We start from the raw sequence: 12,677 nt of genomic DNA on the forward strand, positions 1-12,677 counted from the left end.
GAGGAACCCAGAATGTCTGTCCGTTATAGGGCATACATTCTCTAGCAGCATACCTGCAGACACATAATGCAAGAAAGCATTGAGTGGCCGACTTTGTGATGCCGTGAAGGAGCCAGATTAATGCAAATTGAGAAAGCAGTCAATTTCGCATTGCACTCCAATTAATATATGTCTACTTTCTAAAATGACATTATATTTTGATAATGGTCTTCTCCTCAATGGTAACCCTGACAAAACTCTGAAAATCTGTCACATAGTCATTTTGTTCAATAGTTGATTTGTGTTATACACATCCAAAAAAGCCACAATAAACAGTAATGAGAAAAAATAGACATTATAAACAAGAAAATAACATTTGCCCATAATTCCTAAGGGGATGGTATCTGAACTCAAAATAGTAAGTTTTACAGACTTGAAAATTCCGGTAACTTGAATTAAAAATACTTAGTTGGCAGAACTTGAAAAACATTGTAGTTCTTAAAAAGATAAGTCAATGCCTTCAACTCAAAAATTCAAGGCAGCCGGTTGCCTTGAAAATTTGAGTTAAACTAACTAACATTTTTTTTAGTTAGGACCATAACTTACAATTTTAAGTTAACTTGATTAGTTTAGTTCTTCACTGTCAACTTGAAAAGTTAGTGAAATCAGTTGACTTTTATATTTCAAGTTGAACCAACTTAAAAACCCAGTGAAAAACAAATAACTTGGACAACTTGGACTTCTTTTTTTATGTTGTGTTAACTCATGAAACTGAGTAGACATACATTTGCTTATTTCATAAGTTGAAATAACTTCAGGGAAGACTGCACTGATACATATAATTAAATATTTAAGTTGAGTCAACTTAATTTTGCAAGTTTGCAAGATGCAATTACAAAAAAAGTTGGATCAATTGTTTTTTTCTAGTTTACCATGTCTTCCTGATTTTTTTAGTTATATTTGCTTACAAACCTTAGTTTGCAGGACAAAAGGCAAGTTCTAATTTTTACAGTGTATATGTGTGTGTCTCTGTGTGTATGCATGTGTGCGACAATATGTGAGTTAGATGTTGCATGTGTGTGCCGTTAGGCAGTGAGCTGCCTGGCCCATTCTATTGACGGGGCATCATTTGTACTGTTTCAGAGTGGCATGCTGATATTTCAGATAACCAGTCAGAGTACTCAGTGGGCTCAGAGGAGGAGGACGAGGACTTTGACGAGAGGCCTGAAGGTGAGGACATCTGGAGAGACTAAACTCATTTGTGGTGTATCACCGCTGTGTCTGTGTTTCTGTTTCTGTGTCTTGCGTTTTTATTTGAATTCGGTGTAATTAGGTGATGATGCTCGCAAACAAGTGGCCGCATAAGCAACTGGAGGAGCAGTGGCACAGAGGAGAATTTCTTCTCTTGTGGGGGGAGTTAAAACAGATGTGAGCTTCTGGAGGAGCAGACTAAGCCGTGGTGTTGATTAATGAGGGAATAATAACGTGTAATCTTTTGGGATATGTGCTAAAAAAAAAAAAAAAAGCCTAGACTAACTTGAAATAGGGAGAATCCTCAGCCGTAGCCTAGCAGTCTTCAGAGAATCAGTCTTGCAACTTGCACTCCCTGAACGCGTATAATGGCGATAGGCTATTCAGCGATTGTGCAGCACCTCACTGTTTGTATTACATTATGTGTCAGTCGACATGGCTCTCGGAAATTATGTTAAAGCTACACTGTGGATTTCTTGGGTTCATTTCTCCCATCTAGAGGTGAAATGGTGTATTGCAACAGATTCATGATTTACAAGCTACGGAAGCTAGTTGGAAGGTAGTTGGTTTCGTTTTCGTTTTGTTTGTGTCACAAGCTTTGAGTAGGCTATGTGCAAGTTCCGATATCAGTGCTAACGTTATTCGACATTACTGTGCAAGATATGTAGGGCTAGTTCAAGATAACGCTAGCATGGTCCTCTATCTCCATACGAAGAGTCAAAGATCATCAGGTGATTCAACAAGGTTTCCCGCAGGTGCGAGCACAACTCTGTCATTCGGTAACTGACAGACAAACACGAAAAGGCAGAGCTAGAATTGCAGGTATGTCACACCTTGGCTAGCGTATTCTAAAGATGGAGGCCGAAACATGGCTATCGCCAAAGATCCTTAAGGTGGAGCAAGATACTTCGTCGTAGTTCATGTCTATGGGCGCAAAACGGGGATCACTTCCTCTGCATAAAGGGGTGTGTCATGCCCATAGACTTCAATGGAACAGTTCTGCATAAAGGGGGATTTTGCCCCCCTCCGTCTTGCGATTCGGGTTCCAGGAAGTGGCTTCTCATGAAGTATCTTGCTCCGCCCTTAATGATCTTTGCTATCCCCATAGAGCCGCATCACACGTATGTATTCTGAATGGCAGATTCTACGCTTACGAGAATACTTTGATTTGTTCTCATGAATGATCACACATTTTTGGAAGTAAACATGTGTTTTTGCTAATGATCGACCCAAAAAACTACACAGGGGAGCTTTAAGACAGTTTGTAAACAAATCAACATTTGCCTTGTCCAGGGAGAGGGGTGCTAGCCTGTAGCCCCCCCAAAACTACATTGGATACCTTTAAGGAAAAAGGTTACGCAGAGGTTTTGTATGTGGCATTGATTTAGAATTGTGACACTTGTCAGGAATTCATTGACTTGTTCCATCTCTGATTGTATCTCTCCCTTCTTATCTCTCTCTTTCTCTGTCCGTCTGTGCCATCTCTCGTTCACTCGTTGTTGCTGTGCATGCAGGGCGTAGGCAGTCACGGCGGCAGCTCAGAAACGAGAGGGATAAACCACTGCCCCCCCTGTTGGCCAGAGTGGGGGGTAACCTTGAGGTAATTCACGCACTACTGTATAAACGGCTTAGCGGATTTAGTTATAGTAAGAGTTGTATAGCTTTGAGTTCTCTCAAACAAATGTATTAGGTTAAGTGTAAATTCGATTCAGGAACAGTTGTTTTATTTCTCTCTCTCTCTGCCTCGCGCTCTCTTTGTCTGTAAGTACTGTAAGTAGTGATCCAGTAAATGGCGGTTGAAACCTGTCTCTCTCTCTGTCTTTTCTCTGTGTGTGTGTCAGGTCCTTGGCTTTAACACTCGTCAGAGGAAGGCCTTCCTGAACGCCGTGATGAGGTGGGGGATGCCCTCACAGGACGCCTTCTCCTCCCAGTGGCTGGTCAGAGACCTGCGGGGGAAGTCTGAGAAGGAGTTCAAGTATGCAGCAGATATCGCACACTCACGCACGCACGCACGCACGCACGCACGCACGCACACACACACACACACACACACATACATACACACACACACTCACACACACTCACACACACACACACACACACACACACACACACACACACACACACACACACACAAAGAAAGTTTGAACTGCACTCCACAAAGTTCTCTTCAGTAACCTTATTCAGTCCTAATACTACAGTAACACGTTTATTCTGACTATCCATAGTCACACGCTCTTCTTTCCGTTTCTTTCTTTCTCTCTCCCTCTCTCTCTCTCTCCTTCTCTCCCTCTCTCTCTCAGGGCATACGTGTCTCTCTTCATGCGGCACCTGTGTGAGCCCGTTGCTGATGGCTCGGAGACGTTTGCCGACGGCGTGCCCAGGGAGGGCTTGTGCCGGCAACCCGTGCTGACCAGGATCGGGGTCATGTCGCTGGTCAAGAAGAAGGTGAGAGGTCAAAGGTCAAACGGGGAGCGAGAGCGAGAGAAAGAAATGTGCCAGGGGGCCTCTCTTTTGACCTGTTTGTTCAGGGGAAAAAAGGTTGATATTTAACTTGAGGTCAGTTTCGTGAGATGCTTCTCCAGTAGCATCAGAGACAGGTTATATAAACAGCAAAATTCCTCAGGGTTAGTCAGGCTGGCTAAGGTTTCACTTTCGTGTCTGAGGGTAATGGCTTGTGACTTAGCAAAGGAAAAGTTTGTAGATACGTTATTATTATTATGATATGACGCCGTTTCAAAGTTATTCATCAAGTATCAGACAGATTTGGGTGATCTGGGATATGCGTTTCATTTTAAGTGTTCAAGACCACTACTTAAAAGGGCCTTTTACTACCCAATAATCAGAAGTGGAAAAGTCCAGCTTCAGAAAGTAAAAATCCTACCACAAACAGTTCAGTAGGTGTGCCAACCATTCACTTAAACCGGCTGATACTACAGTAATCAGCACAACTCTTCAGCCAGGTAGAGGCGCTAATTGGTGAGATCAGAGTGCACAGGTAGAACCAATACATGGCTGGACTTTTACTTTCTGAAGTTGGACTCTCGCACCTCTGCCAATAACATACAACACCAACACATTGCAACATTATAATAATACGATACGAGATACAGCAAGTTACTGTACAGTATGATAAGATAATGTCTAACAGTGCATTACATCTTGTCTATTCCAAAGCAATGTGGCACCTGCAGTATGATACAATTGCCCCAAGTGCCTTGTGACACAGTATGGTTGTCCTTGAGCGAGAGCTTTAGAGCCCTTGGCTGTGTGTGTGTGTGGGGGGTCTTAGGTGCAGGAGTTTGAGCACATCAACGGCAAGTGGAGCATCCCCGAGCTGAAGCCGGAGATCAGCGTGGACTCCAAGTCCTCGCGAGCGTCCTCCCCCGCCATCAACACCTCCACGCCCACGCCAGAGCTCAGCTGCAACAACACGCCCTGCACCTCCAAACCAGGTGGGCCGCACACACACATGTACACACACACACACACGGAGACACACACGTAGACACACACGGAGACACACACACACACACACACACTTAGAGACACACACACGTAGACACACACACACACGTAGACACACACACACGGAGACACACACACACACACGTAGACATACACACACACACACACGTAGACACACACACACACACACACGTAGACACACATACACACACACGTAGACACACACACACACGGAGACACACACACACACACTTAGACACACACATAGGACTTAAAAGTATTCCGGCACCGTGCCTGATTGCCGGCGTGTCCCGGCTGTGAGGAAAATGTCCTCAGGAGAAAAAGTCGGGAAATCGACTGCCTTTTTAAAAACTAGATTCTTGGTAAACCCTGTGAGGACTGTGTTTAGTCAGAATCGAACCCCCCACACTGAATTTGTTTTGACTCACTCACACACACATGCCTACACACACACGCACAAACATCTACACTCACAAAAAAATACATCACACACTTAGACACACATACACACACACACACACACACACACACACACGCTCACGTAACCAGAGCACAACACACCACCACACCTACTGTACCCCTGACACACTTGACACACACCACTCGTCTTGCACCATACTCCCACACTCTCATTTTATTTCATTCTCGTTTAAATTAGTTGCCACTAAATGATTTGTCAACACACAGTCAAACTCGTCACCTTTGCCCTAGAACAGAACACTCAGAGTTGCTCATCACCTCCAGCAGAGGGGGCAGCGAGCCTTAAACACTGGTCCATACAACTCGTACCATAACTGATTCAGTTGAGTTCAATGTGTGTGTGTGTCACATACGCTCATATGTATCCTGAGCTATTTCTATGTGTGCATTCAGTGTATTATAAGCACACACACACATACACACATTCAGTGTCTGGTGAAGCACACACACACACACACACACACACACACACACACACACACACAGAGAGAGATGCAGTATGCACAGGGACACTGTATATGACCGATTCTCTCTGTTTGAGCAGCAACCCCTGCTCCAGTGGACAAGCTGGAGAAGAATGGCAAAGAGGGAGAGAAGGAAGCCGAGGGAGATGTGCAGCCAGACCCTGAGAAGGACAAGGACCAGGACAAGGAGAAGGAGAAGAGCAAGGAGACGGAGGGAGACAACAGCACAGAGAAGGCTGACAATACAGAGGTAAGGGTGTGTGAGTGTGTCTGTGTGTTTTCTGTCTGTGTTGTGTGTGTGCGCGTGTGTGTGTGTGTGTGTGTGTGTGTATGTGTGTGTTCTGTCTGTGTTGTGTGCGTGTGTGGTTGTTTTTGTATTTGTGTTTATGAATGCGTAAACGAATGTGTGTCTGTTTGTTTTGGATGTTTGTGTGTGTGTGTGTGTGTGTGTGTTTGGAGGGGGACATTTCTATGTAGTGTGTACAAGACCCACTTTCTCTCTCTCTCTCTCTCTCTTCACCCTCTCTCATCACTCTCTCTCCCCGGTCAGCCTATGGACACCACTAAGGAGGGGACACAGGAACCGGCCACCAGTGACCAGCCCGACTCAGCCAGCGAGTCCAGCGTAGCCCCCTCCATCGCCACCCCCTCCGCCGAGGAGCCCAAACCCACAGAGGCGTCCGAGTCGCCCCCCGCACCTCCTCCTCCTGGGGAGAAGAAGGAGAAAGGAGAAGAGGAGGAGGAGGAGGAGGGGAAGAAGGGAGAGCAGGAGACGCCCTCCGACGAAAAGTCGAAACCCGAGGCCGCCGGCGACTCTCAGCCTATCAAAAACGAGAAACCAGGTTCGGAAAACTTCGCCTCTCCCGCGTCGCTGACAGCTGATAGAGAGCCTCCCAAAAACCACACACTAGTCCGTGCCATCAACCACTTCAGACCCACACAGTTTATTTTCGATAGACTCACAGCACACACGTTCACCCCATCTGTCTCTTCGGTTAAAGTACAGCCTGCATGATGAGTGCTTTATTCGGCCAAATTCGCTGTCATCGCGTGGTTATGACTGACAGTGTCCAGTATGTGATGGACAGGCAGTTTTTTAAAGAACATGACACTCTGACCCCTTCCCACAGCTGAGAGTTGGATATGACTGCCTATTTCTCATGTGCTTTTGTGTTTTTTATTTTATTTTATGTTGTTTTTTTTTTTCTGCCTTTGTTTTGTTTTGTCTCTGGCCCGTCGTTCATGACTGATGTTCTGATGACATCCTGTTTTCAGTGCTATATCTCTCTTCAGCTCGTTGACGGTTGTTCTTAGTCAGGCTGACTCACGGCGCTGCGTTGCGTTTGGCTCCTCTAGAGTCGGAGAGGACGGACAAGCCCGAGGAGGACCAGGAGAAGGGCGAGGATGCCCCGGTTGCCGTGGAGAAGGCCGACAACAAAGACAAGCCGGAGGGCCTGGCCTCGGAGGTCAAGAAAGGTGAGACGCGTTCGCAGACGTAAACAGTTACACCCTGGCCTGTCGTCTCTCTCTTTCTCTTCCCTCTTTCTATTTCTCTCTCTCTTTCTCTCCTTCCCACGCTCTCTCTCTCGCTTCTCTCTCTGTCTCTTTTTCCCTCCCTCTCTCTCTCTTTCCCTTGCTCGCTTGCTCTCTTTCCCCTTTCCTCTCTCCGTCTCCCTCTCTTTCTCCCTCTCTCTGTCTTTCCCTCGCTCTCTCACTCTCTTCTCTCTCTCTTTCTCTCCTTCCCTTGCTTGCTTGCTCGCTCTCTCTCCCTCCCCTCTCCTTTCTCTGTCTTGCTTTCTCCCTCCCTCTCTTTCCTCCTCTCTCTCTTTCTCCCTCTCTCTCTTTCTCTCTGTCTCTCTCCCTCGCTCTGTCTGTCTCAAAAACCCTTCATTAGTCCAGCTGCCTAGCGCATGCTTTCCATGGGTCAGTCCGGAAAAGCCGCCTCTCTCTGCTGTGTTTCCGTTCGGCTACAGAGGAATCCAAGGTCGACAAGGACCCCGGGAGAGAGGTCAAGGGGTCGAAGGAGGACACGCCGCCGGTGACAGCCGCCAAGGGCAACGGGAAGGTGGAGCGGCCGCGCTTCATGTTCAACATCGCCGACGGAGGCTTCACAGGTGAGGCCACCGCAGAGCTGTCGTCCACCGTCCAGTGCTGGCCAGTCAGAGGAGCTGCGTTTGGAGTGTCCACTCCACTCATTCGCCATACACTGTAGCTTGGGTGTTACCATCCTGCCTTGCGCGGTGATTTCATTCACGCTGCTAAGGCTGTCTGGAAACTACCGCCCTCATTTTTTTGCCTGAGATAGGGGACCAATCACAGAACAGGGGGGAAAGTAAGACGATGATGAGCTATCAGGGGGTCAGGATTTGAGTGATTAGCTTTGCCGATTAGCAAGGCACTTCCTCGTCGCTGATTGGTGGCTGTTCCACTCTCAGCTCATGCACGAGCTTAGTGTGGGCACGAGCTCTCCTTCTGTACCTTACGTCAATCAGTAACCTGGCACTTAATTGGCTAAGTAAAACGGCACCGGAAACAAGCCCCTTGAAACGCCATGTTGAAGCCTGAAAAAATCGTTCAATTTTGGCAATTTTCACTAGCCTAGCATTCCCTTTGAAATGAATGGGGGCGGGACTTGTTCACTTTCTCCAGTTCTTATAATACCTCCATGTGAGCTATGCACAGACACATTTGATAGACACCCGTGGCGCTCAATGAACGGATCTGGGCATTTTTTCAAATACGAGAAAATGTACGTCTGGTTGCCAGACCACTGTGCACCAGAGTAAATAACTGCTGTGTAGTTGCAATCATAGGGTCTGGTCCCTCGCCAACACCACTCCTGATCCCGTGAGTTCTCGTAACAATGGCAGTTGTGATGGGTGTAGCATGGTGGTGAAGTATAGTCTCACCACACTACAACAGCTCTTCTGACTCAGATACGGTGACGCAGAAACAGACGACACACAGACACACACACACACACACACACACACATACAAATACACACACACACACACACACACACACACACACATACACGCAAACAAACACACAAACACACACTCAAATAGCACACAGAGTTGCGTGCAGAGTTGCTGTCATGTCCCAAAATTAACGGTCCGCCTCCGCTCCTCACCACACCACCAGGCCTAGCGCCTCCGCGTCCTCCTCCTAAGATGGATGGAGAGAGTGTGCAGTGCAGTGGCCTCCTCCTCCTCCTCTTCCTCTCCCTCTCCCTCCCTAGAGCCTCCTCAGCGTCAGCTCAGCGCCACGCAGCTCAGCGGTTCAAGTGTCGTGTTGAACCAACAGAGGCCCTGAAACAGAGCCGAGACGCTCTCTCTCTCTTTCTTTCTCTCTCTCTCTCTTTTATCTGTCTATCTATCTCTCTCACACACACACACTCGCTCTCTCGCTCTCTCTCTCCCTACTGTGTGAGGAGGTGACAGCTGCATTGTCTCCCCCGTGGCCCCGGATCCCTCACAGTGGGACCGTAAAAGAGAGAGAGTGTGTGTGTGTGTGTGCGTGTGTGTGTGTGTGTGTGTGTGTGTGTGTGTGCGTGTGTGCGTGCGTGCGTGTGTGTGTGTGTGTGTGTGTGTGTGTGTGTGTGCGTGTGTGTGTGCGTGTGTGTGTGTGCGTGTGTGTGTGTGTGTGTGTGTGTGTGTGTGTGTGTGTGTGTGTGGACACCAGACGGAGCTGAATCAGCTGGCCACTGCTGGTCATTTCCACTGCCTCCCCCTTGCCCCCCCCTCTGTCCCCCCCCCACTCCCATTGCTCAGAGTCATGGAGGACTTTGATCTCGGCCGTCCTATGGTCTGTGTCCAAGGAGACGGCCTTTGTTATGTCTATCACTGCAGCAACAACAACTTTTTAAAGGTCTTTTTTAAGAAAGTGATACTTTAGGCTGCGGACCTTTTGCTAAATACTGAGAGATGAGCATCACAGTGTGGGATGGGAGTATTTAGGGGAGCATTGGGACAGTGTGTACTCAGTTATGTGTGCGTCCTGTACTGTGTGATGTCTTGGCCTAAGGTGTGACCCAGTAGGACACTCACAGCTATATGACACATTTAGATATTTATCAATGCCCTTTCATCATTTTGATGACATAACACAGGTCCAAGAAATTGACTGACCTTTAGTCACAGTTCTGACAAATTATTCCACTGAATTAGAAGGGACAAGACAGGACACACATGTCACCTCAAACAGGAAATGTTGTGAAACGATGACCTTTTCTTTACGGAACCTTGCAGGGTTTCCATCTGGCATATTTCTTTAATAAACGCGTGTAGGAGACGCATCAGATAATTCTGCGAAAGGCTAATAATAGCAGCCGTTTGGATATCGTAGCATTATCGCAAAAGGCTGTGTGTGTGTCGAAATGATGTGTAGTGAATCTGTGCCAGCGACACGGCTGAATGCCGGCACTGCTGTTTGTGTTTTTTGCTGTACTGTAACATGGCCTCGTTGTCCTCTGCAGAGCTGCACACTCTCTGGCAGAACGAGGAGCGGGCGGCGATCCAGTCAGGCAAGATGAACGAGATCTGGCACCGACGCCACGACTTCTGGCTGCTAGCAGGCATCGTGCTGTATCCTTGACAATCGCTGTTGCCATGGCGATGGACGGTCCCTTCATTTATTTTTTTTCTTTCTTGTTTTACTGTGACAAGACCGCGTTGCGGTTCTGCATGAGTCAAACGGGCAGTTCAAAGTTTATTTGGTAATGTTTTGTTTTCGCAATTAGTGGTTAGATTTTAACCATACCCTGAGGCTCTCCTGACACGGTCACGACCCTTGACCTGCTGACCTCTCTGTAGTCATGGTTATGCACGGTGGCAGGACATCCAAAACGACCCGCAGTTTGCCATCGTCAACGAGCCCTTCAAGACGCAGGCCAACAAGGGGAACTTCCTGGAGATGAAGAACAAGTTCCTGGCCAGACGGTTCAAGGTATGGGAGATGGGAGGGAACTTGGTGTGCAGGGGCAAGCCAACACGACACTCACTGTTTCAATTCACTTTCACTCCTCTCCTCTCACCTCTGCATTGCATGGAGCAGTGTAGCGTTCATCATTCATGTGGGCCATCATAGTCACCTTATCTCCTCTAGTACCGTGTGTGTGTGTGTGTGTGTGTGTGTGTGTGTGTGTGTGTGTCATAGAAATAGAGAGATATCAAATTGGTAAATCTTTTACTTTAAAATTGTGTCTTTGCATAAGTAAAATGTATTATTCCTATTCTTATTCATACAATTGATCATTGATATGTGGGAATGTGTGTGTGGGTTTAAATTGACACATGCGTGGGCATGTCGATTTCTCTGTGAATGACGACATCTGCCAGTATGCATGCAGATGTCTGCATGTTCGTGAGCGTGGGTGTGTGTCTGTGTGGGTGTGTGTCTGTGTGAGTGTGTGTGTATGTGCATGTGTGTGTATGTGCGCACACCAGTGGCTTGTGATTTCTTCTTTTTCCTGTTTTTCCTCCCCCTCACATCACATGCTTCATATCCTCTTCTGCACATCCTCATTTTCTGTCTCTCCCTCTCTCTTCTCACTCTTTACCTCTCCCTCTCTTTCCTCTCTTGCTCTACCTCTCCCTCTCTCTCCTCTCTCTTTCTTCCTCTCCCTCTCTCCTCCCTCTACCGCTCTCATCTCTCTCTCCCCTCTCTCTCTCTCCCTCTCTACCTCTCTCTCTCTCTCTCTACCTCTCCCTCTCTCTTCTCTCTCTTCCTCTCTTCACTCTGTCTCTCTCTCTCTCTACCTCTCCTCTTCTCTCTCTTTACCTGTCTCCCTCTCTGACCCTTTCTTTTATGACTGCTCCTGTATCTCCTTCTAGAATGCATGAAGGTGCAGTGTCGGGGTTATCTGTGTCATGCTAATGCACATACACATAAGCACAGACTGGCTCTGACCAAAATATGAGACAACATCTCCTGTCTGTGTGTCTGTGGTCTGTCTGTCTGTCATTGATGGAGCAGGCCCTGGTGCTTGAGCTGTCTGTGTCTCTTTGTTCAGGCCCTGGTGATTGAGTTGTCTGTGTCTGTTCTGTCTGTAGCTGCTGGAGCAGGCCCTTGTGATTGAGCTGTCTGTGTGTCTGTGCTCAGGCCCTGGTGATTGAGCTGTCTGTGTCTGTTCTGTCTGTAGCTGCTGGAGCAGGCCCTGGTGATTGAGCTGTCTGTGTCTGTTCTGTCTGTAGCTGCTGGAGCAGGCCCTGGTGATTGAGCTGTCTGTGTGTCTGTGTCTGTTCTGTCTGTAGCTGCTGGAGCAGGCCCTGGTGATTGAGCTGTCTGTGTGTCTGTGTCTGTTCTGTCTGTAGCTGCTGGAGCAGGCCCTTGGTGATTGAGCTGTCTGTGTGTCTGTGTCTGTTCTGTCTGTAGCTGCTGGAGCAGGCCCTGGTGATTGAGGAGCAGCTGAGGCGAGCGGCGTACCTGAACATGACGCAGGACCCCACGCACCCGGCCATGGCGCTGAACGCCCGCTTCGCCGAGGTGGAGTGCCTGGCCGAGTCCCACCAGCACCTCAGCAAGGAGTCGCTGGCCGGCAACAAGCCCGCCAATGCAGTGCTGCACAAGGGTGAGCCAGCGGCGGAGTGTGTGTGTGTATGAAAGAGTGTGTGTGTGTGTGTGTGTGTGTGTGTGTGTGTGTGTGTATGTGTGAGAGGGAGAGTGTGTGTGTGTGTGTGTGTGTTTGTGTGTGTTTGTACACTTGTGCCTGCAAGCCCCTTGTCCCCTTGTGAATTGTTTGTACACGTCTGATTACGTTAGCAATTTAAAGGTGCCGTCTACGATTCCAATTTCAATTGCATACACTTTTTTGTCAAATTCAGCAAATTGCTCCTCTAGCTGTTATTGTTTGTGCTATAAAAAAAGAACTGTTGTTCGTACATAATCTTGGCTCTATAAATGGGAAGCAAACATAGTGGCTCAGACTCACCCATAAACAATCACCAATCAGCCGAGTGCTTTAGGAGCAAAGAAGAGAGGGGTGCAATTTCATTGGCCTTTCAGCTTAAA

The 12,677-nt window shown here is 47.7% G+C and overlaps 1 protein-coding gene across 3 annotated transcripts in view; it reads left to right on the forward strand.

The window, feature by feature from the left end:
* The window catches only part of chd3 (chromodomain helicase DNA binding protein 3), a 63,090-nt gene that overhangs the window by 30,115 nt on the left and 20,298 nt on the right, over positions 1-12,677 (forward strand). For 2 of the 3 annotated variants that reach the window (XM_062516226.1, XM_062516227.1), the window contains exons 26-37: positions 1,123-1,209; positions 2,745-2,830; positions 3,072-3,205; positions 3,534-3,678; positions 4,523-4,685; positions 5,744-5,913; positions 6,214-6,505; positions 7,020-7,139; positions 7,637-7,777; positions 10,144-10,252; positions 10,481-10,613; positions 12,042-12,237. In XM_062516226.1, coding sequence (XP_062372210.1) covers positions 1,123-1,209; positions 2,745-2,830; positions 3,072-3,205; positions 3,534-3,678; positions 4,523-4,685; positions 5,744-5,913; positions 6,214-6,505; positions 7,020-7,139; positions 7,637-7,777; positions 10,144-10,252; positions 10,481-10,613; positions 12,042-12,237 — 1,776 coding nt within the window. The remainder of the gene's footprint in view (positions 1-1,122; positions 1,210-2,744; positions 2,831-3,071; positions 3,206-3,533; positions 3,679-4,522; positions 4,686-5,743; positions 5,914-6,213; positions 6,506-7,019; positions 7,140-7,636; positions 7,778-10,143; positions 10,253-10,480; positions 10,614-12,041; positions 12,238-12,677) is intronic. The other variant, XM_062516228.1, reaches the window with a different exon arrangement.

This window comes from Sardina pilchardus, chromosome 16 (genome assembly GCF_963854185.1).
Source record: "Sardina pilchardus chromosome 16, fSarPil1.1, whole genome shotgun sequence".
In the NCBI taxonomy this organism is placed as follows: Eukaryota; Metazoa; Chordata; class Actinopteri; order Clupeiformes; family Clupeidae; genus Sardina; species Sardina pilchardus.